The following is a 24,977-nucleotide window of genomic DNA, read 5'->3' as shown; positions in this document are numbered from 1 at the left end:
GGGAAGCCCATTCATCTTTTCATGCGGCAGCCTCAGCTATAGGGATACCATTATTAAATGGCGTTTACCAGAGGTGAGGAGGAAAACCTCCTCCCCAGAGGTTCACCCTTGCCAACCAATCACAGAGCAACCTGGGCCTGGTCCACACCCCCTGCCCTGTTAGACCCAGGGACGCAGTGTGATTGGTGCATAGTTGGGGTTTTATGGGAGGGGTTTCTTGTCACTCTTCCTGGCTTCCCTGCAGTTCCTTATTTGGTAGCTTTTGACAGAACTAGTCTTTCTTGCAGCTAAGCATCTTGACATACATTATTCATTAAGCCCTGGAGCTCAGGGAGAGAAAGATGCAGACCCTTAGATCTTTAGATGTTTCTTTATCACATGAATTGTCTTTATTCAGAATAGTGGTTGAATTCTGTTGCATTCTGGAGTTTTACAAATGGAATGCATTCAATGGGAAACCAACTGGATGGGATCTAATGCAAGGCTTTCTTATGTGTACTTAATTACCAAAAATCTTTAAAAACCTACATACTCTGTGCTTGTGGAGATTGTTAAAGTATCAAGGTTTTGAAGATACACATATTTTAGAATTTATTGTCTCTCTATATAATCAATCAAAAATGCCTGAAGCAAACTATTTACTGTCAGTATCTTGGGGCTACATAAAGGTAAGATTTATTTAGCCTTTGTAAACTCCTGATTACTCTGAGTACATAACTAATAATTTTAATAAATTACAATGGAGTTAAGCTTTCTAAGCAATCTTTTATTTTTTCCTTAGATATAAACTACAGAAGAAATGTGGGGTTTTAGTGGTCAAGATAAGGAGAAATTGTAGAACTTTTATTAGTTATAATTTGCATGTTAAAATAGCTTTTTAATGTTCAGCGTTTCTTCTGTTCTGTCATGTGGTATAAATTTGAGTTATTCTTTTAAGTATCAAGGTAATTAAATTCATTGGAAATAAATACTTGGGCTAAATTATAACTGGTACATGGGCTCTAATTAGTATGTAGCACTTCAAGTTTATAAAAATTAATTTGTAGCTCTTTCTAAAAATCTGTACTGCTTTTACCTGATGAAGAGTATGTTTTTTTTCACCTTTGGATATAAAGCTCTAGATGACATTAAAGTTGACATTACTTGACTTTTCAGGTGATATCTTATTAAAATGAACACTTGATCCTCTGTTTGTAAAACTGGAAGATGTAAATTTATATGATACTGCTATTTTTGTTAATCTCAAAAAATGAATTAGTACACTGCATTTAATAAGATTGTGTTCCTGCTTGGCAAGCTTCTTACACATGCCCTGTGGTAATGCTAACCTGGTGATCCTAGCTGTTTAATAGAAACCTGAAGTAGAAAAACCTTTTTCAGTCCTAAAGGAAGCATCACTTCAGAAATTAGAATTTATTCTGGAATATTTGAACAAATCACAATACACATTTTTAAAGAATCCTTTTCCATTACTTTAAGGACGCTCGGATTGTAATACTTTGCATTTTCTTTGTTTCTCTTTAAAGGAGAATTTCCTCTTTCCTGTGAGATTTACTCGCATTCCAAGCAAATTTATTTCAGTTTTAGTTGTCTGAATAGTCATGATTTTCCACCTCCCTTTAAATCTAGATGGTCCAGATTTTCGTAATTTTCATTATTTGAATTTTGCTAGCCATTTCTTAGTTTAAAATGTTTTTTAAATATAGAAAAATGTGGAGAATAATAAAGAAGCCCCCTCCCTCCAGTCTCCCTAGAAGTCATTTCTTAGCTTTTAGACAGTTCATATTTGATAGCTTTTTAAAGGGCTTCACGTTTGTATTATAATTATGAATAATACCTTCAGGAATCTAAACACAGAATTTTAGTGCTTTTTGAGAAAATGTTTGCTGGAAAGCTTTATGCTTTTAATATCATATTGCTAAAAACACTTAGGAAGGACCAATGTAAATGTATTTAGTCTTATTATGTATTTTGAAAGATTTATTTTTATATAGCTAATACAGTATTTATTTTAGCTTTTAATGCTGATATCCACCAAAGTTGTAGTGTATCACAGTGCAGCATATTCAAATGATTTTTAGCAGAATGTTGTGGGGAAAAATCAACATTTACTTAATATTTAAACTTTACCACTTTCTTAATTATATACTAGAGGATATATAATGTACCCAGTAGCACATTGGCATGAGGGGAAAGTACAGGGATTAAATTTAAGAATACTTTAATTTTGTTTTATTATTTAATTTTGTTTCATGCACAGTCTTAAATATAGAACATAAATTGGAAAACTGGAGTTTAAAAAGCAATATACAGTATTCAATTCAACTGCACTTTCACTTTCTTTTATGCTTTAAATTTGCTGCATACAGACATTCTGATGCATGATGAGAACAAAGGATTTGAAAGCATTCACTTAGAGATCTTCCTCTGTTTTTCTTTGTTGCAACAATAATTCTACATATTATTTCAGACTATTTAGAGACCAGAAACAATCAGAATAACTCATCAGCCAAAAATATTTAGAGTCATTTTTAAAGATATCTAAATGCTCAATTAAATTGCTCTGCATTTTGCAACCAGTTCTTTTGAAAAGCAGTTCTGTATTTTGTCACTTATTGACAACCCATAACAGTGTTCCTGAAAAAGTACATTTTATTACCTTTTCTAATCATTTTCCCCCTCATGGCAACTATATATCATTATCTTAATAAATGGTATGTAGTTATCTTAAAATGAGAGAAATCCCACTTACGTTTTAAAATGATTGTTGAATGGTTAAGTTTATTGTTCTTTAGCACGTCCTGCTGTGCACTCCAAGACCAAACTGTAAGAGCAACTACCAGTTGAGAAAACTCTGATGGTAATTTTTGTGGTTATTAATTTAGCTTCCCTGGACTGTATGTTTTATATCAATAGCACAAAAAGGAAGCCATATTAATTCCTCTTAGAAAGTGCCCTTGCGTTATAACTTAATTGACTCTCTGGAAATTGTCTTTAGGAAATCTCCCATACTCTTGGGAAAAAGAGGACTGCTTAAAATATTGTGTCATCTAATTATGTTGAAAGGAAATGTTTTCTTCCTTGGAGCACCTCACAAGTGGGAGGGAGATAAGTGTGCCATGAAGGGTTTCTCCACCCATGCTTTTGAGTTTGGAACAAAGGCAGAAGGGTAGTCTGGGAATATATGTGTATGAATCAGAAATAATCAGTAGAATATAATCTGTCATTTATCAGTCTGTACAGTAGAATCCTTCCACTGGCATTTTTTTTGCCTCAGTTACCTGTACCAACTGGCTATTTTGATGAGTTGTGTAATCAAACTGACAGGAAAAGACACCTCGTTCTTCATATTCTGACAGATAAATCCAATAATTTGTGTGGCATATCTGCAGATACCAAGCAGTTTTTCTGCTTGGGCGTATGGCATCATATTCCTCCTACCAGGTTGCTTACAAGTTAGAAGGTGTCTCTATAGAAAAACTGGGCTCCTATCTAACTTTTCCAGGGGCACCAACTCCCCCACACCCCACGGAGGTTGCATCGTTTTTTAGTTACATTGAGAGAAATTCACGGAGGGCAGGTGGACAGTGGTTCCTGTATAGCACACTGTAGAAATGCGAGGAGTGGCTGATAGCCTTACCTATTCCCCCAGCTTTTAAGAAAGGACTTTGTCATGACCAGGCAGTTCTTAATAGCAACTTTTATCTCATAGCACAGACAATTCAGGTCAAAGAAATATTTCATTAAATATATGTTTAAGATATTTAGCAGACTGTCTTGAATATATATTTGCCCAAAGAGTAGATTTTTTCCAAGAGTAAAATTTCATTCATTAAACAGGATTTACTTACCTTTGTGCCTTATGTGTGGTATTATTGTTATATTTTTGAAGCATGGTGACCACTTCTTATATGAATAATACCCTAATTATTTTTTGGAATTGGTAAGGGAGATAGATATTTAGATATATATTTTGTGTGAGCATAAGTGTAGTTAGATCTTCCATCCATTTGCCCTGCAATGATAAAAATCAGCTCTCACTATAAAAGGGCCCAGGAAACTGGGAGATAGAAAGAACTCAATGTTGAGCACCCACTGTGTGCCAGTGCGAGTTAAATAATCTAATACATCCCTGGTTGATAGCCTATAATTTACTTAAGAAAACATAACTTTATAAAAAGATCAGCAGAAAATTTTTTGAACACTATTGGAAATGTCTTCATGAACATTCTTGGAAGGTTCCAAATTTTATGTTTCCCCCAGCGGATCATAATATATAATGCTCAGTGAAAATAAGCAATAACCCATGTTTCGTACACTACGTGATGCCAGTTTTAAAAATATATATACATCCTTGTGACTTATTTATTTTATAACTGGTTGTTTGTACCTCTTAATCCCCTTCTCTTATTTTGCCTATCCCTTACCCTGCCCCCCACTCTGGCAACCACTAGTTTTTCTGTATTTGCGAGTCTGTTTCTGTTTTGTTATATTTGATCATTTGTTTTGTTTTTTAGCTTCCACATATAAGTGAAAACATACAGTATTTGTCTTTCTCTGACTTCTTTCATTTAGCATAGCACCCTTCAGGTCCATCCATTTGTCACAAATGGCAAGATTCCATTCTTTTTTATGGTTGAGTAATATTCCACCGGGTATGTGTGTCTATATATATATATAGAGAGAGAGAGAGACACACACACACATATATATGAGAGATATATATATATATCATAAGATGTAATGTACAGCACAGAGAATATAGACAATAAAATTACAATAACTTTGTATGGTACAGAATCTATAAAATGTTTAGTCACTCTGTTGTGTACCTGAAACTCATATGATATTTTTAAGTCAACTGTACTTCAACAAATATATATATACAAATGAAAAAAAAGGCATAGAAGGAAATATAGCTATTTATATATGGTTATTAGCAGTGGGACAGTGGGGTTGTACATGAGTTCTAATTTTTTCTATATAGCTTTCTAGATTTTTTATATCCCATATGCATTTTATAACCAGAGCAAGTTATAAAAAAAAATACACAAAGAAAGTGAACTTTGTGTTCCTGAGTTTGAGAATAACCTCTCTCAACCTGTAAGTTAAACAACCAGAGGCATTTCTATTGGTTGTAGCCAGTTCTTCTGTTTTGACTGCAAGAGAATGCTAATATGCATTTATTGTATTCAAAAGTCTGTTGAGGGCTTCCCTGGTGGCACAGTAGTTGAGAGTCCGCCTGCCGATGCAGGGGACACGGGTTTGTGCCCTGGTCCAGGAAGATCCCACATGCCGCGGAGCGGCTGGGCCCGTGAGCCATGGCCGTTGAGCCTGCGCGTCCGGAGCCTGTGCTCCGCAACGGGAGAGACCACAACAGTGAGAGGCCCGCGTACCGCTTAAAAAAAAAAAAAAAGTCTGTTGAAATTTTTTTTTGATCTCTCTCAGTAATTTACAGTGATAAATTCTTATATCTAATCTAGGTGGTCAGTAAGATTAACTCTGGAAGCTATTTGCCAAATTATCTTGAATTAGAACACCTTGGTATGAATTATGCAGAGAATCAAGATTTTTTTAAAAATTCTAATAAAGTAATTAAATACTGAGTTAGAATTACATTTTAGACATTACTAAACAATGAACTCACTACTCTCTTTTTCCAGACTTAAATGAGGATTTATGGGGAAATTCAGAATTTTAAAGGCTACTAAATATTAGAGTAATATGTGACTTTTTTGGATTAAGTATCTAATAGTTACTGTATGTTAGTATATGTTAAGAGAAATATTAGGGTATATTAAAAGGTCTATTTGGGTTATTTTGGAAGTCAAAGGAAAATACATTAAGAAGCAGTTGAAGTAGTTGAGAAAACCATAATTCAAAAAGAGTCATGTACCACAATGTTCATTGCAGCTCTATTTACAACAGCCAGGACATGGAAGCAACCTAAGTGTCCATCGACAGAGGAATGGATAAAGAAGATGTGGTATATATATACAATGAAGTATTACTCAGCCATACAAAGAAATGAAATTGAGTTATTTGTAGTGAGGTGGATGGACCTAGGGTCTGTCATACGGAGTGAAGTAAGTCAGAAAGAGAAAAACAAATACCATATTCTAACACATATATATGGAATCTAAAAAAAAAAATGGTTTTGAAGAACGTAGGGGCAGGACAGGAATAAAGACACAGATGTACAGACGTAGAGAATGGACTTGAGGACATGGGAATGGGGAAGGGTAAGCTGAGACAAAGTGAGAGAGTGGCATGGAGAGATATACACTACCAAATATAAAATAGGTAGCTAGTGGGAAGCAGCCGCGTAGCACAGGGAGATCAGCTCCGTGCTTTGTGACCACCTAGAGGGGTGGGATAGGGTGGATGGGAGGGAGATGCAAGAGAGAGGGGATATGGGGATATATGTATATGTATAGCTGATTCACTTTGTTATGAAGCAGAAACTAACACACCATTGTAAAGCAATTATACTCCAATAAAGATGTTAAAAAAAAAAAAAGAAGCAGTTGATGTATGGAAAAGCATAACATCATGGAGAATTCTGGATTTTGATAATGCCATGTAGTGGTGGTAGATAAATTCCAGGTGGTAGACAAATTTCTTTGGATAAAATAGGCACCGGAGCACCAGTAAAATAAATTGTGAAGCAGTGAAGTTTCAATTGAACAGGTCAATTTTCAATTGTTTTTATGGGACTTAGGAAGATTGGTAAATTCTGTGAATGTTTGAGAACCAATAAATCCCTACTTAGAAAAAACTTTACAAAGGAAATATCATATAGTATCTATTCAAATATTTTCTCCATAGTTCTGGGAGAGTATTCAAATAAATCTATTCAGTTTTGCTTTGGGGGAAAAGACTACATTTTAACCTCTGACCAGTATACTTACTCATTTCTGCTAATGACAAATTAATTGATGAAAACATACCATGTTTTATTGTGTGGCAACCCTTTTGTATGTTTATAAATTAGTTTTTTCTCTTCTCTAAATACTAATAATGCATATTATTTTTTATGCCTTTTTTCCCCTTAATTAATGTCATCCTTGAGTGTCTCAATCTGTGCTGTCCAATATGGTAGCCCCTAGCTACATGTAACTATTGAAGTTTAAGTTAATTAAAATGAAATAAAATCCAGAGTTCAGCTCCTCATTTGCACTAGCCACATTTCAATTGCTTGATAGCCACATATGGCTAGTGGCTCCTGTAATGGATAGCAGAGATTATAGAATTTTTTCATCATTGTAGGAAGTTCTATTGGATGGGACTGATCTAAAGAGTCAGGACAGGTTAAAAATTCTTTGGCATATTTTCTGTATCTTAACATATGCTTATGTTATTTCACTTCAACTTTCCTCTTCTGTTATTTCATTTTATCTTTCTGTTTTTCAGTTTAAAAGGATGCTTAATCGAGAGCTCACCCATCTCTCTGAAATGAGTCGGTCTGGAAATCAAGTGTCAGAGTATATATCAAACACATTCTTAGGTGAGAATAACAATTTAAATGCAATTTTTTAAAGTTTTTTGCATTGTTTGTTTTTGGAAGCAGACTGGGGTGCAAACTTATTTTGGAAATAAGAGTTAGGAATTCCATTTGTTTTCATTCATCATATTAATAATTTGAGCCTCTAAGCTTTAGAACCTAAGGTGACAAAGGATGTGTTTTATCTTTTTGTTTTATTCAGGACTTCAGGGATTCTCTGAATTAAAGTTGTATATTGTCCGTTTTTCCAAAGTACTCAACGGTAAAATGTATCTTATAGAGAGATCTATTCATGCATTCAACAAATTCTTGTTAAATGCCAGTCATTGCTGGGCCCTAGGTATTTAATGATCAATTAGAAATGGTCCCTAAACTCAATGAGTTGATAGTCTAATGGGCACCATGCCTGATAGACTGGAGAAACAGATAAATATAACACAAGAGCTAAAAAAATGCTTGCTGATAATAGCTGACAGTATGGTGTACTGGGACACCACTCCCCCACCCTCCATCCACAGAAAGAAAATGCAGTAAAGGAAAACCAATAACTTGAACACATCCTTGATCTGAATTTACTTTCAAAATAAAACTGTCGTAATAGCTAATTAGCACATTCACTAAACAGGCATTTATTGAACACACAGTCTGTGCAAGGACAAGTTAAAGGAGCTCACTGTCTTGAAATAGTGAATGAGTGTACTGAGACATCTGATGTCTTATTTGAAAACAACAAATTAGCTTTTGTGAATCTGATATTTAGTTATCAGATAATATTGGAGGTACTCTGTGCTCCCCATAAAACCTTATTGCATGATTCCCCCATCTCACTATCGTATAGAAAATGTAAACTAGCAGTAGCAATCTAAGTCCTTCACATACGCTGTGTATGCTCCCACAGAATGACCCATTTCAGTAAGCGGTTAGGTTCACACAGTGCTGTTTTTATATTCGTGCACGAAGTTTCTTCCATTTCAAAGTAGATATTGAAACTGGAGTTCTTAATTGGCAAAAGCAGTGTTCTCACCACTAAGTGAATTTTAAATAGGAATGAAATCGATGAGCAGTGGAAATAACCAGTGTCTTTTGCCTTTTCCAAGTTTGCTATCATAAGTTTTTCAAAAGACGTAATCACTGAATACATTTGATGTTAATTATTTTGCAGTGGAATTTATTTGCTTAATTTTGTGTTTGAGAGTTTCAAATTAAGTCCACATCGAATTATAAATACTCAACTTCTTTAAAAGGAGTTTTACTTGGAAATATTTCCTAGAATATATACTGATCAATTAAAATCCGCCATTATGCATGTTATAATAAAAAAAAACCCAGGTAGAATTAATAGTAAATGAAGAATTTTTTTTTTAATTTTTAAGATAAGCAACATGAAGTGGAAATTCCTTCTCCAACTCAGAAGGAAAAGGAGAAAAAGAAAAGGCCAATGTCTCAGATCAGTGGGGTCAAGAAATTGATGCACAGCTCCAGCTTGACTAATTCAAGCATCCCAAGGTTTGGGGTCAAAACTGAACAAGAAGACATCCTTGCCAAGGTAAGACGATTTCAAGTATCCTGATCAGAAATATGCAGTGAACTTTGATACCTTCTCTTTTAAATCAATGGAAAAGTTTATTAATTTGTGGGAGGTTTTTTGGAAGATGGGAAAGCGCTTTATAAAGCTCTTTCTAAATCACTTGGGTTTTATTAATATGTGGGTTTAGACAGGCAGTTTGGTGTTCTTTATTTTTGCATCTATATTTGATTCTTTGACCTTAAACAATTAAAAAGTCTTTTAGGAGAATAATTAAAGTTTTTGAGAGTAGGTTTTAACTATTGGAGAAATACTTTGAGATCAATATTTCAAGTATGTAAATATGTTTTATTGTCAGAGACATAAGGTTACGCAACACCATTCAGTTTCTAGTACGCTTAAGCGGATTTGCCTGAAGTTTGCCTGTACTTACATGGTGCATCATTACATTTAAAATGAATTGTTTTTTAATTTAATGATCTTTTCATTGAAGTCAGTAATTTTTAAATGATTGTGTTCATTGTTTCCTGTTCTACTTCTGCAATCAGATTTGTTCTATCTTTCGTTAACCCCAGGAACTAGAAGATGTGAACAAATGGGGTCTTCACGTTTTCAGAATAGCAGAGTTGTCTGGGAACCGGCCTTTGACTGTTATCATGCACACCATTTTTCAGGTAATGCAGTTAAGTTCTATCACCTCTCTTTTATTTGGTGTCATAACGTCCAGTCTGTGAATTGTGCATGCATTTTATCTTCTTCACTACTTACCCCCTTTGACTTATTTTGATAACTTTTTTCAAAATAAGGATACAGAAAGGTTAGCATATGAGTAAAACACAAATCAATTGTGTTATTTTTTCCATTGAAGAAAAAGATGTGATGTGGGCAAATTAAAGCAATTCATTAAAATAATAGTTTAAAAATCATCCACGTGATCCTGACTTGCATAGAGAATGGAGTGCTAACTTTACAAATTGAATAAGCCCTTTGCTGACTAATCTTAGTATGTAATTTCTTCAGTCACTGTCTTGTGGACTGCTCTCTTCTTCACATCGGTTTCTCATTCTTGTCAAGTTTTTGCCCCAGTTCAGTGTTAGGATTTATATGAGAAGTTGCAGCTATAGACACCCTGGGACTTGGAAGGGCAGCTCCAACCCTCGAGAGGATATTGTGTCTCACTTGTTTTGACCCAGTATCCTTGTCATTGGTGTTGTACTGAAGCTGCCTTCAGGATCCCGGGACACAGATACTTTGATAGTTGGCAGCTCATTCCTGACACCATATAACTTGAGAAAAGCATTGCTGGGCTCCAGAAGGACAAGTCGACTCTGGTTTTGCCCCTGAAGTCCCTGGATCATTCCCAAGGGTTTTCATTGTCTTCACTAGACATTGAGAGAGTGCTACTCCCATTTCTGGGTTATCCATAGGCGACACTGGGGGTGATATTTTGTTGTTGTTAACATACTGTATGGAAAATCTTTTCTATAAGGACAAAATGTTAAGAGAATTTCTTCTCCCGCAGGAACGGGATTTATTAAAAACATTTAAAATTCCAGTGGACACTTTAATTACATACCTAATGACCCTGGAAGATCATTACCACGCTGATGTGGCCTACCACAATAATATTCACGCTGCAGACGTCGTCCAGTCAACACACGTGCTGTTATCTACACCTGCTTTGGAGGTAAACCTGGTTTCTAAACCTTTGAAAACACTAACTTGCCACTCATAATGGTTTCTTCAACTTTTATACTGAAGGGTGCACAGGGCAAACAATAATCGACTTCACTAGAAATATTATTGAGTTATGGGAGCGAAATGTCATTGTGGTAAATAAACAGTTGAGTCTTTGATGAATTTTGTCTGTGATAATTAATCAAAGATTTAGGGGGCTTCCCTGGTGGCGCAGTGGTTGAGAGTCCGCCTGCCGATGCAGGGGACACGGGTTCGTGCCCCCGTCCAGGAAGATCCCACATGCCGCGGAGCGGCTGGGCCCGTGAGCCATGGCCACTGAGCCTGCGCGTCCGGACCGTGTGCTCCGCAACGGGAGAGGCCACAGCAGTGAGAGGCCCACATACCGCAAAAAAAAAAAAAAAAAAAAAAAAAAAAATTTAGGGATTCCTGTGTTTTATGATACTGCTTCTTTGAAATGATCTAGTGGACATTCCACAAAGCAAATCTGGCTTCCTCAGTTTTCAGTTAGTGTGGGGTTTTTTGGGAATTTAGCCTGAGGATTTTTTCATTTATAGTTCAAAGATGATTATTTTATAAAATATCAATACTAGCAATGCATTGGTATTTTTCATAGAACTTATTAGAAGGAAACACATCTTTAATGTTACCAGATCCTATGAAGTTGTTCCATTAAATGTTTAGTAAAGCAATTTCATTTCCTTCATTGTTTGGGAGAGTGATTCTCTTTGCTACTATATTTTATAGTTCAGATTGTTTCATTATAAAACTGTTAATATGTCATCGTTTGAGTGAGGAGTTCTCAGCTGGGGGTGATTTTCCCTTTTACTCGTACTCCTCCCTTCCCCCAGGGACATTTGGCAATACGTGGAGACATTTTTAGCTGTCACAACTCGGGGGTACATGCTACTGGCATCTCATGGGTAGAGGCCAGGGATCCTACTAAAAATCCTGTAATTCACAGGATGGCCTCCCATAACGAACAATTATCCGGCCCCGAATGTCAGTTTTGCTGAGATTGAGAGTCCCTGTTTAGAATGGAAGAAAAGAAAATAATTGCTCATGTCATTAATTTTATGCACATTTTCAGAATATCCTTAAACATCATCTTAAATACTTTTAAAGTAAGCTATTATTTTCTATAAAAAATTTGTAGATGCTCATTTTTTAATATTTTAAAAAATATAACCATTGGAAAAGGTTTGATCATGAGTTATAATAAAATCAGATATTGTCTGGATTTTTTCAGGCTGTGTTTACAGATTTAGAGATTCTTGCAGCAATTTTTGCCAGTGCAATACATGATGTAGATCATCCTGGTGTGTCCAATCAGTTTCTGATCAATACAAGTAAGTAAAGCATACTTATTTTTGCAGAAAAAATTTTCCTTTGTACATTTTAGAATGACTGAGAATCTTTATAGAATGACTGAGAGTCTTTATGTTTCCAGAGCCATAATGTTCTCTTGAGATGTGCAGATAGGCGTTTCAGTGATAGCATATGTTAATGTAGTCTAGCTCTAAAAATTATATTCATATCCCATGAGGCATATGATGTTTGAAAAACATGCATTCCAGTACTTCTCTAGAAATAATATATTACCATATTAGTAGACAAGGGTAATCAAAAGTGAAAGTTTGCCGAAAGATGTAGATAGTTAGATTGCTCCTAAAGTTTCAAATAAAAGAAGTTATCAGAATAAATGTTAAATTTGTCATTTTCTGTAGGTTGTCATTTAATCCTCTCCAGAGGCTGTAACTCCTCTTTCCCTCTCCACCACCATGCCCTGCCCTGTTCTTTCCTTTTTATTTTATTTTTTTATTAGAAATATCTTCTTTATTTTATTTTTTTTAATTATTATTATTTTTTTTAATTTCTCGGCGCAGCATGCAGGATCTTAGTTCCCTGACCAGGGATTGAACCCCTGCCCCCTACCAGTGGACGCGTGGCGTCTTAACCACTGGACCGCCAGGGAAGTCCTTGTTCTTTCCTTTTTAAATCTCCTGCTGAGGGCAGTAGGAACTTCTCTTTTGACTATCTCTTTTTATTTAATATTTTTTTAACCATTAATTTTTTCTCACTGGTGACATTTCATAAAATAAGTCATCACTGAATTTGGAAATATAAAGAACAGTAGACTCTTCAGTGTGCGACACCTCTGACACAGCTGCATAGAAAACCTCTGTAGGGAATGTTAGTGGTGCTTGAGCTAGGCTTTTGCAAAGAGGTTAAGCTTTACAGAAATTCTGTTCTTTCTATACTTGAAGTTAACTGGTAAATAATTTACGTGTACCATTCATTATTAAATTCCCTCACACCATGGTAGATTAACATTATAAAGTCAGTTTTATATGTGAAAAAATAAAGTTCAAAATTGTTAATGTTTTTCATATCTGTTAAGGGTTTGCCTTTCCTCTTTGCCGTGAGTTGTGGATAATAGTCTCCTCGTGCCCCACAGCAGTCTAGCTCCAGTAGCATCTGTGCCTTCACCATTCATTCACAACACAGCCAGATTTAAAGAGAGAATTTAAGTATAGCCTTGTTTTGAGAGATTTAACTCAGATCTTTTGGATTATTTACCTATTTGTATATTTTTAATAGCCTCTGGACTGCCCTGTAACAAAATGCACTTTAGTAACTCACTCATATATAGGAGGATTGAAAGTCATGGATTTCCAAAAACGTGTGGATAGTCAGTACATTTTAGAAGTCTGGTTTATGAACTTATTTATCTAGGATTAGACAGGATAACATTTCATGTTTCAGCCACCTTATGAGAACCTATAATGGGGTGCTTTCAGGAGTCACCAAAACATTACTATATATTGACACATAAATATTAGTATACATTAGAGGCAGCTACATGAGTTTACATTGTATCATTGGTTAGGGTCGACTGTGTCCTTTCTGTAAAGAACAGGAAGTTCATATAGTAAAAGGTACACTGCCAATTTTTTATTATCCTGGCTTGATTCATTTTTTTGATTCTTATGTATGTCTTGATATGCTCTTAATTTTATAGATTTTTAACAAGTACATATAAATTTTGTTTTAATTTTTGCTATTAAGAAAGGTGTGCATTTTTTCTTTAAATTAATAATACCAAAATCAGACCTATGTGTTTTCTTTGCATCCTATTATATATAATATTGTATGTTCCCATATTATAACATTAGAATTAAGAATAGAGAACAAATTAAAACAACTGATAATAAAGTCACTGTCTTCCAAGTACTCTGATAAATTTTTCAAGAAAAATGAGGACCAACTCTATTATTCTTTCTTGTGGACCCTCTAAGGGCAAGTGGGCTTAGGCTGGCATCAGAGTACCCATGGAGTCTGCAGTTTAAACTAGCAAGGCCTCAGTTCACAGATGAATCTGATGCCCTTTAAAGTTTGAGAGCCACTGAGAATAGATGATGGAGACATGTAGGGGGTAATTATGCATACAGGACAGTGGCCAAGGGTGTCTGTTTATTAAGGTCATTTTGCTGATGATCTGCCTGAGGTGGAAGGGTAACTGACCATCTTTCTGGAAGCATTTTGTTATTCAGTGATGTTGTGCAGATCTCCTTTCCGTGGGGCCTCAGCAGCACAGGGTAGCCAACAGCTTTGGATTGCTGATGTTTCCTTGACGGTGGGGTGTGATAAGGCTGTGTTATATCTGAAAGAGTGAATGAGCATCATCACCTGGTAGATGAAAGTTATGCCAGGGTTGATCAGAACCCCAGGGCATTATGAGAATTACTGCCTTAGTTAGCTGTTAACGAGGGATCAAGCCAGCCATCATTTTATTTCAGGACTCAGAAGAGGCTTAGTAGCCAGTAACACAAGTAAGTTTTAGCTTCACAGCATACTCTAAGGGAGTCCCTCTAATAACTTGCAAACTTGTAAGAAATAGCCTTATGAAATACCCTATCAGAATTATGTGATTATTTTTAGCTTACAGTAAACCCTTTTTTATAGACGTTAAATTTGTGCTTTCTCTTTCTTTTGGGGATTGTTTGAGCATCAGTGGCTCAGGCTAGCACACTCTCGGCTCTTAGCCTGGAGCTGGCGCTGCCAACCTGTCCAAAGCCAAAGGCTGAATCTGTGTTTCTCGTAATAAAGACTTGGAATCATCAGATCAGGCTTCCTGTAGATGGGAGGTCACCTGTCCTATTTTAAGGGAGGCTGCATGGCTCGCCGTGGTGGAGGGGCACTGGGGCTCACCTGGCTGATTCCTAGGCCAGAGACACCTCTACTTCTTAGTTGTGGTGACAGTTTTCATTAATCATTCTGCTTGTATTAGTTTTAGGCACCAGATGATTTGCTGTTAATGACACGTACACTCCTTGTAAACATGCTGCAGGTTTTGAGTCACTTAAGCTTTTATATATGATGTAGGGGAATGGGGGACTCTGAATAGGATGTAAAGAAGTGGAAATTCCAGGTGAGAAGCTGCATAAGTCTTTTTCAAGGACAATACTATGCAAATAAATCCATAAAATGTAAATAGCATCATGAAATATTGAATAGAACACGTTAGGGGAGATTTATCTTAAAAAAAGCATTTCACATAACAGCATTATTTTCTGAAACAGTGAAGCAGCATCAGAACATATATAGCAGTAAATTTTACTTGGAAGACGAATACTTTCTGTTTATAGCAAAGATGCCTGGGTTTGGGGGGAAAAGATCTCCTCACACATTTGAACACAGTAGCTGTGTTCAAAGCATATGACTTTTGAGATTCAAGAGCAGAGGCATTTCACTGTATGAAGGTGGAGCTGGACCTAGCGACAGTACACACACTTTATTTCACTGATCTCATTTTAAAATAAGCTTTCCACAGCTATATTTGTAGCTTATAAATAGAATGTTATTTTTCTGTATAAACCTAAAATCATAGGATTTCAGTCAAAATATTCTTGAACCCCTCTCGTCCTCCCTAGCTTCTTTAAAATAGTCATTGAATAGTATTGGGTATTTCTTTATTAGAAAAGAATATATATTTTCCACACATGAGTCAGAAGAAAGATCAAATACATATGCTTTTCGTCTTTACAGTGACTTAAGTGGCAACAGGATGAAGCACCAGTCAGGTTTTTTTGATGACTACCTTATAGGTCTGAGTCTGCTATTATAGGAACTAGGAAAGAGGCAGGATTTGTCACTACCTAAAATAGGTCCAGGACAATTGTGGGGGAATGGCAGAATCTTCACTCTGGAGAAATGTAGGCAGCTAAACACCCGTCTCTGTGTGAAGCCCTGAACATGCAGCTGGGACGGGCAGTATACATGTGTATAGTGACTGCCAAGATACTTGGAAAAGGAAATGGAAAAATGAATAAAGCTTTGCCTTTCAAAGCTATACTATGAACCAAATGAGCACAAGCATGAACAAATCTGATATCGTTCATGTGTTCCAAGCTGTTCTTGTTCCTTCTCAGAGCACGAATAATCCTGAGTCACGTGATCTTTACATTACATACAGTGTTGGGTAGGTGGTCCGCAGTTGTCAGGAATACAACATTCTATGCTCTGGACATGTTGTAAATGTTAGGGATAATGTCTTCTTCTGCTGAGCTTACGGAGCTGCCTCTGGCAGATCCGGAGAGGAGGTTCAAGGTAATCTGGCCTAACTCTTCTTTCCCTTTATAGCGGAGGAAGCTGAAGCCACAGGGTGAACTGACTTGCCGTGTGCCGAGAGCATTAGAATACACTCCCTAGATTCCAGGGATCTTTCTGTGGCTACATTAACTAGCAGACTTTCTCCTAGGTGTTGTCATGTAATGGGAATGCGAGCAGAGACGTTTAGGGGAAATTGCTTCCTAAACCCAAAATATCTCAGAATATGAAGAATAAGATAAACTTAGCATAAATGGCTTTGCTAACCTTCTCTCTCTTTCTTTCAAGACTCTGAGCTTGCCTTGATGTACAATGATTCTTCTGTCCTGGAGAACCATCATTTGGCCGTGGGCTTTAAGTTGCTTCAGGAAGAAAACTGCGACATTTTCCAGAATTTGACCAAAAAGCAAAGACAGTCATTAAGGAAGATGGTCATTGATATTGTAAGTAACTGATAAAAGCAAAAAGAGAACTGTGATGCATGGTGTTTTTAAAAAGAAAAAAGAGTGAGATGACTATCAGGGAAAGCATCATGTATATTTCAAGGTAATGCTGCCTTTTTTGTCCCAGAGGCTGGCCCTGCTGCTGGCAATGATGCTCTACTGCTAACAGTCTGGGGCTAAGAATAATGACAGCTTACCCTCATTCTAGGTTTATTTTCTGAACTCCTCCTGTCTGGTGGCAGACAGAGATGGCTAACAAAAGCACAGGGAGCTGGCTAAAAAAATGGATTTTTTCCATTCAAAAACTGGAAAAAAAATCTCTGTCAGCACAAGTGCCATGTAGAAACATGCATGACATTAGTCTTTTCTCTATGCATGTTTTTCACAGCGATTATGAGACACACGGATATCTCTGGTTGTCAAAAACTTAATCTGTTAAGCTTTGTACATACAAAGAAAGGCAGGTATTATCTGGTTTGGATAAGCAGAAAATTGACCAGAATATTGTTTCTGAAGTACTCTGTAAGCAACCTTGACTCACTCCATCGTAGTCCAGTAACCACTTTCTAGCACAAGGGATAGAAAAACTTCAAAGCGTGCAATGGGGCTTCCCTGGTGGCGCAGTGGTTGAGAGTCCGCCTGCCGATGCAGGGGACACGGGTTCGTGCCCCGGCCCAGGGAAGATCCCACATGCCGCGGAGTGGCTGGGCCTGTGAGCCATGGCCGCTGAGCCTGCGTGTCCGGAGGCCACAACAGTGAGAGGCCCGCGTACCGCAAAAGCAAACAAACAAACAAACAGACAAAACGTACGATGATGTCTTATCTATGGAAGTATCCCTTTCTATCGCTATGAAAGTGGCTGCCAGTGCCTACTGTTTCTGTATATTGCACACATGTATCTGGGCTTCCAGGGAAAGTGATAGCAAAGGGGAGAAGACTCTGCCCCAAGAAGCAGTAAAGGATTCCCACACACAGCTATTAGACAACAGAGTGGTTCTCCATTTCTTCTCACGTTCTCCATGATATTTTTATGTGCATGGGACTTCCCTGGCGGTCCAGTGGTTAAGACTTCGTGCTTCCACTACAGGACACACGGGTTCGATCCCTGGTCAGGGAACTAAGATCCCACATGCCAAGCGGTGTGGCTAAAAAAAAAGAAAAGAAAAGAAATATCTCTACTGTATAGCACGGAGAACTCTACTCTCAATGCTCCATAATGACCTGTATGGGAAAAGAATCTAAAAAATAAAGAGTGGATATATGTATTGTATAACTGATTTACTTTGCTGTACGTGTGAAACTAACACAACATTGTAAATCAACTGTACTGCAATAAAAATTTTTTAAAAATACTCTGTCTTTTAAGGTACTTGCAACAGACATGTCAAAGCACATGAATCTGCTGGCTGATTTGAAAACTATGGTTGAAACTAAGAAAGTGACAAGTTCTGGAGTTCTTCTTCTTGATAATTATTCTGATAGGATTCAGGTAAAGCATTCGAATTTGCTGTGTCTGAGTGTGTGTGTGTGTGTGTGTGTGTGTGTACACGTGTCTGTGTGTCTAGCTTAGATAAGATTTATGTCTCCTTTTCTCCAACTTATAATTTTAGTAGCTGTAAGCAGGATTTTTATCCAAATTCTTAATCTTGAGAATTAACCAGATAAAATCCTGTTGGCCTTTTCAAGTGGAAATGCGTTAAAAAAAAAAAAAAAGTAACATCCTACAAAACCAACCACTTAAGCAGCTCTGAATTTAATCAACCATGCACGTGAACAGTTTCTCTCATGATACTTAGATGCAGTAGAAGTGGCCTAATTTGGGACTATTAACACAGGTGTGAACGTCACACAGACACACCATGGTCGAGCTGTCTGGCACGACTCTTACACTACATGTATTTTTAAGTGTCACCGTCATCTGATGTGAATTTCTAGTAAAAATGGAGCAGCTGCTAAATAGAGAAGGCATTGATCTGTTTTAGGTCCTTCAGAACATGGTGCATTGTGCCGACCTGAGCAACCCAACCAAGCCTCTGCAGCTATACCGCCAGTGGACGGACCGCATCATGGAGGAGTTCTTCCGCCAAGGGGACCGAGAGAGGGAGCGGGGCATGGAGATAAGCCCCATGTGTGACAAGCACAATGCCTCTGTGGAAAAATCACAGGTGATGCCTTAAGCACAAAGCTTTCAGAGAGAACACAACTACACGGAACGTTTGGTTACGCCGTATGCATGTCACACAGTATTTTATTGGGTTTTCTTAATTACTTTCTTTTGTCAAGCTCAATGTCCACCTTAGTGTTTGCAAGCCAAAAAATTCTTCGATTCTTAGAATTTATATTCATATAGTCATATATACGTTCATGGGACAGTATATTCATTCAGCGTGACTGTATGTATATAGTATATTCGTATGTGTAGAATTATTTCAGCTATCGCAGTTCGTAAGCGAATAAAGTTATATGAATCCATATAGAGTACGTGGCATTATCTCTGTGGATTTACCTACGAACGGGCTATTCTAAATAAAGTCTCAGCCTCAAGCCAGGTCCTGCCATGTAAACAACTGGACGTTTTTTTACATCACACACTCTTGGATTCAGAGTTCGAGAAGCTGGTTTTTACCAGCTAGTAATGACATTTTTTTATTGGTCTGCTACCTAAAATAATGACTGTTTTACCAAACTAAGGTTAGTAGTCTTCAGCTCAGTGTTATCCTTGCAGAGCATATTATATTTTATTTATTTTTCTGTAAATTCTATATATCATATATAAAAATTTAATTCAACATATGAATTAGTTACATTTGAGGGGGCTCGTTAACCTTTTCCATTGTTTCTTAGTCCCAATCGGCTTTGTGTTTTTTTTAATCAGGTGGGCTTCATAGACTACATTGTTCATCCTCTCTGGGAGACGTGGGCAGACCTGGTCCATCCTGACGCCCAGGACATTTTGGACACTTTGGAGGACAATCGTGAGTGGTACCAGAGCACGATTCCTCAGAGCCCCTCCCCGGCACCGGATGACCAGGAGGAGGGCCGGCAGGGTCAAACCGAGAAGTTCCAGTTTGAACTGACTTTAGAGGAGGACGGCGAGTCAGACACCGAAAAGGACAGTGGGAGTCAAGTGGAAGAAGACACTAGCTGCAGTGACTCCAAGACGCTCTGCACTCAAGACTCGGAGTCCACCGAAATCCCCCTGGACGAGCAGGCGGAAGAGGAAGCCGTGGGAGAGGAGGAGAGCCAGCCCGAGGCCTGTGCCATCGGCGATCACTCGCCCGACACATAACAGGGCAGAGACTTCCATGCCTTTTGTTTGTTTTTTTTGTTTTTTTAAGTAGAAACATTGTTTCCAAAGTGCATGTCACATGCCACAACTACGGTCACACCTCACTGTCATCTGCCAGGACGTTTGCGGAACAAAACTGACCTTGACGACTCAGTCTAGCGCTCAGGAATATCGTCACCAGTTTTTTCACCTCCATGTCATCAGAACGAGGGGGACATCTCCACGAACGGCAGCGTCCGAAGACTGCAGCTCGGTCGAGCTGAAGAAGCAGAGAAAATCAACTCCAAAGTGTTTTCTAGGGAGTGTGGCTCATCAGGCAGCCCAAAAGTTGAGATGATTTGGGGGTTCTTTTCCTTTTTATTTGTTTGCAATATTTTCAGCAGAAAGAAGGCATTATGTGGACGGAGTGAAGCAACAGATGGGTCAGGAACAGGACACATTGTGAAGCTGTTACCAGGAAGAAGATGAGCCACAGAAATTGCATAATTTTCTAATTTCAAGTCTTCCTGATACCTGACTGAATAGTGTGGTTCAGTGAGCTGCACTGACCTCTACATTTTGTATGATATGTAAAACAGATTTTTTGTAGAGCTTACTTTTATTATTAAATGTATTGAGGTATTATATTTAAAAAACTACATTCAGAACTTCATCTGCCACTGGTTATTTTTTTTCTAAGGAGTAACTTGCAAGTTTTCAGTACAAATCCGTGCTACACTGGATAAACCTAATTTACAAATTTTACTTGCACCTTAGACTTCATAGCAATTAACTGATTTGTAGTGACCCATTGTTTTATATACCAATGACTTCCATATTTTAAAAACAAAAATTGACTTTATGTTGCAGGAAACCCTTTTTGTAGGTCTTCGTTTACTGGCTTTTCGTTTCACTCCTTTCAGACATGCAGAGTTGCTCCCCACTTACATTTCTCTTCACCGTGTGCAAAGTGAATACTCGTTCCATAATACTTTGATGTGCATCCTAATGTGTCTCAAGCCTCATGGACACTCAGTCATCAGTTGGTGTTGTCTGAAGCAAGTGAGAGATATAGAAATACCCAGTAGCTAAAATGGTCAGTCTTTTTTAGATATTTTCCTACTTAGCGTCTTCTGAGAACATTTTGCTGTGGCGATAGACCCTCATTTCACAAGTGCATGTCTCTGTAATAACCCACACATTTCATGCTCGTTTTTGTTTTCACAGTCATAGTAAGAACTTTTCCCCCTTGTGCTGCTTCATTACCAGTGTGTGTTTGAACCTCTGTCCACGTTCACTGCGTGGGGTCTTATCAGATATATCACCACCATGCTGACTGATGCAAAGAACAGGTAGTCAAGTTAGAGTTAGCATTCTTTTCTGCCATGAGGTCATATATAATGACTAGCTTTTACTTTTGATTTACAAAGAAACGTTAACAGCTAGCTAGGTAATTTTTTAACAATATTAGCAGAATATATTAATGAAGACCAGTACAATGAATGCTCTTTTGTTTCTCTGATTTCACCATGGGATTAAGAACTGTATGAGGAATATTCCTGAGAAGTGATTTTAAGTGTAGCAATGACTCTTCCTTAAAGGACAGCCATGTAACATGTAGCACTTGATTTATCAGTTATCATTGATCCATAAGTATGTCTCGTGGAGAAGAACTTCTTTAAATACACTGACAGAAAGAAGTTGATGATGCCCCTGGCACCAGAGATTTGGCAATATAATGCCGTTTTAAAATACTGGGCTGGGTAAGAATATTCCGCATAAGTCAGACATTAGAGATCGCTGTTGGCTAAATTTAGCATCAAGAAATGTATTACAATTTTAGAGATTGATTCCCAGTATTTACGTTCAGTTGGCATCTTGGGGCATTTTTTTAGTTTGGACTTCCTTCCCACTTCAGCTCTTAATAAAGTGTTTACCATCTCTGTGAAGAGTTTGGAGCCCGAATAATCATTTTTAGAGCGACATCCAAGAACCCAAGTAGAGGCTAAAGGAGTATCAGACCAAACGGAAAATAAATAAAACACTAAATAAAATTGTAACCCTGAAAAACATTTATATTGGGGATGTCAAAAGAAGCCATCTGGGGACTAATCACTAAGTCAGCAGCCAGGGAAATGACCCAAGCTGAAGATACTAGTTTAATCCCCTGAGATCCACTGACGCTTAGAAATTTGGATAGAAAAATTATGTAGCTCTGATCTTTCACACAGAGCACAGGATAGGAATTGACCAATTAATTATCAGATTTCCACCCTCCTTCCCCTGTAAAAACCAGACTTTCAAAGAAAGTCTTATGTTTGGCAAGTGGTTTCACAAGAATATTTGGAAACTTGTTTCCATTTTAATTTTATTTGTCCCTGATGGAGGTTTAGAGGAAAAGGCAAAGAATCTAGTGTTTATTCCTCTCTCCAAAATATTCTCATTCCCTCCCCTCCCTAATGCTTGGTATTTCCCCCACAGAGTGCCTAGAATCTTAATAATGAAAAAAAAAAAAAAAAACCAGCAATATGTCACAAACAAATCCAGACCTGAAAAGATTCATAACTGCAGTAAAAAAGAGAGGCTTTTTTTTTTCAATTTGTTGGGTTTTAATGGTCACATGTTGTAAAGATATCCACTGATGGACAATCAAATTGTAGAAGAGACATAATATCCAAAAGATAGGGACTAGTGCACTATACAATATACTTCTCCTCTCCCTTCCCTTTCGCCAAAGTGTGCTTCAGAATTATACACCGCTTTAAAAAGAATATCCTTTTACAAGTGACTTTACGTTTCCTAAAATGCCATAAGAAAATGCAATATCTGGGTACTGTACGGGGGAGAAAATGTCCAAGTTTGCATAAAACCAGTACATTTCAGCTTGCAAGTTACTAAACACAATAATGCTGTTTTAATTTTCTTTAACGTCACTTAAAATTCACAAGAAAATAATGTAGATAGAACAAATTGCAGACAAGGAAAAAAAAACTTGAATGAAGTGGATTTTACAGAAAGCTTTATGATACTCTTTGAATGCATTATTTATTTTTTGTGCCATGCATTTTTTTCTCACCAAATGACCTTACCGGTAATACAGTCTTGTTTGTCTGTTTACAACCATGTATTTATTGTAATGTACATACTGTAATGTTAATTGTAAATTATCAGTTCTTATTAAAACATCATCCCGCAATGGGATGGTGTTGATATATTTGGAAACTCTTGGTGAGAGAATGAATGGTGTGTATACATACTCCTTGTACATTTTCTTTTCTTCTATAAAATAGTCTTGTCACCTTTGAGCTTGTTTATGGAAGATTCAAGAAAACTATAAAATACATAAAGGTATATAAAATTAAGAAAACATAGCTGCAGGTCTTTGGTCCCAGGGCTGTGCCTTAACTTTAATCAATATTTTCTTCTGTTTTGCTGCATTTGGAAGTTAGATAGTGGTGGGGCTAGGGCTGGGCATTTCACATCTGAGCTTTGATCTGTTGGATTTCTGGCAACAGCTGGATTTTACAGAAACACAGACAACCTCTGGAGCATTCTGAGACCCTTTTGAGAGACAAGCCCTTAGGTACTTTTTGCCATGAAGCAGCATGGCATATACGATGGTGATTTTTCCCTATCAGATACTAACTGAGCTACGTTAGTTAGTTACATTTGATTTTTTATTTTCAGACACTACTGGGAAGATATATTCTTGTCCAGTGATTATAAAAAGTCTTTTTTGGCTTCTAGAGCACATGGGCAAACGAATTTGATTTGAAATTAGAGCCGTAGGTGACGTGTGTTAGTTATTCCCTGGCTTCCTGTCATGTTAAGGAAATATATAATATGAAAAAGGTCATGTTTTTAACCCTTCAACTAAGATGAACCAAATTTCCTTACGTATTACTTACGTAAATTTACTTACGTATTACTTACGTAAATCCATGTATTTAAACACAAAGTTTTATATGATGCCAATTCACACGGCATAATGGATTCACCATTCTCTAGAATCTGTTTCAGCAAAACTTGCATTGCTTTAGAATTTTTAAATTCAACCTTGCACAGCTCCTAAAAGCTATGAAAAATTCCCAGTGGCCCAGCCCTCAGGATGTGTGACTTAGTGAAAGGAGAGATTCTTTTTCTAGAAAAAATGAGCCTCCTTTTATTTTCTTTCTCTCTTTCTTTCTTTCTTTCTTTTTTTTTTTTTTTTTTTTTTGACACAAACTGTAGATTTTAGCAGCCCTGGCCCAAAGGAATTTGATTACTTTTGTTTTAAACAGTACAACGGGGACACTATAATTACAAAAAAACATGCTTACTGATTTTAGTTGTTTTTAATTTGATTTCTTTGGATATGTTTTCGGAGTGGTAAATTGTGTGTGAGCATTACAAATGATGATTCTTTTAGTGGTTTCATAGCCTCTCTTACAGCCCATGGGGATAGTACTGTACATCAATACCTTCATATGAAATTTTTATATGCAATGGAAATAAAAGCATGGGTTGATTCTGCCTATTTGTGACTCGATCTTTTACAAATAAAAGGTTATTCATTTTAACTTGTAGTTCAGTCAGCACAGGTTCCCGAGGGCCATGGAGATTGTTAAGGTGGAATAGAGGAGGATAGTGACGTCATACATTACTATGGATAGTCACAGTCCAATGAAACCAAATTATGTAGATTAATCTTGCTACAGAAAAAAATGCCAAAATTATGTAAATGGCCTACAACATTAAGCACAGTGTTTTGTAAACAACCTTGGGAAGGGGACTTCTCTAATTCTAACTTCTCTAATCCTGAAAGTTATTCAGATACTCCACAGTTATTTGTTGGGTCCCTACTCTGCAGACTACAAGGTTGTGAGGATTCAGCAGGGAACGAGACATCATTTCTGCTTTTGTGAGCTTACGGTCTAGAAGAGACAAAGGTAT

General features: G+C 37.1%; 1 protein-coding gene across 6 annotated transcripts in view; it reads left to right on the top strand.

The window, feature by feature from the left end:
- PDE4D (phosphodiesterase 4D) overlaps positions 1-24,559 on the top strand; it is a 1,282,340-nt gene extending 1,257,781 nt beyond the window's left edge. For all 6 annotated transcript variants that reach the window (XM_019930016.3, XM_019930017.3, XM_033852884.2 and 3 more), the window contains 9 exons: positions 7,414-7,507; positions 8,878-9,050; positions 9,605-9,703; positions 10,552-10,716; positions 11,974-12,073; positions 16,623-16,777; positions 18,144-18,266; positions 18,760-18,942; positions 19,653-24,559. In XM_019930016.3, coding sequence (XP_019785575.1) covers positions 7,414-7,507; positions 8,878-9,050; positions 9,605-9,703; positions 10,552-10,716; positions 11,974-12,073; positions 16,623-16,777; positions 18,144-18,266; positions 18,760-18,942; positions 19,653-20,066 — 1,506 coding nt within the window. In that variant the 3' untranslated portion in view covers positions 20,067-24,559. The remainder of the gene's footprint in view (positions 1-7,413; positions 7,508-8,877; positions 9,051-9,604; positions 9,704-10,551; positions 10,717-11,973; positions 12,074-16,622; positions 16,778-18,143; positions 18,267-18,759; positions 18,943-19,652) is intronic.
- Positions 24,560-24,977: the final 418 nt, after the last annotated feature.

Source organism: Tursiops truncatus, chromosome 3, assembly GCF_011762595.2.
Source record: "Tursiops truncatus isolate mTurTru1 chromosome 3, mTurTru1.mat.Y, whole genome shotgun sequence".
Taxonomy (NCBI): Eukaryota; Metazoa; Chordata; class Mammalia; order Artiodactyla; family Delphinidae; genus Tursiops; species Tursiops truncatus.
The sequence above is the reverse complement of the archived record's forward strand: the minus strand, read 5'-3'. Positions and strand labels throughout refer to the sequence as shown.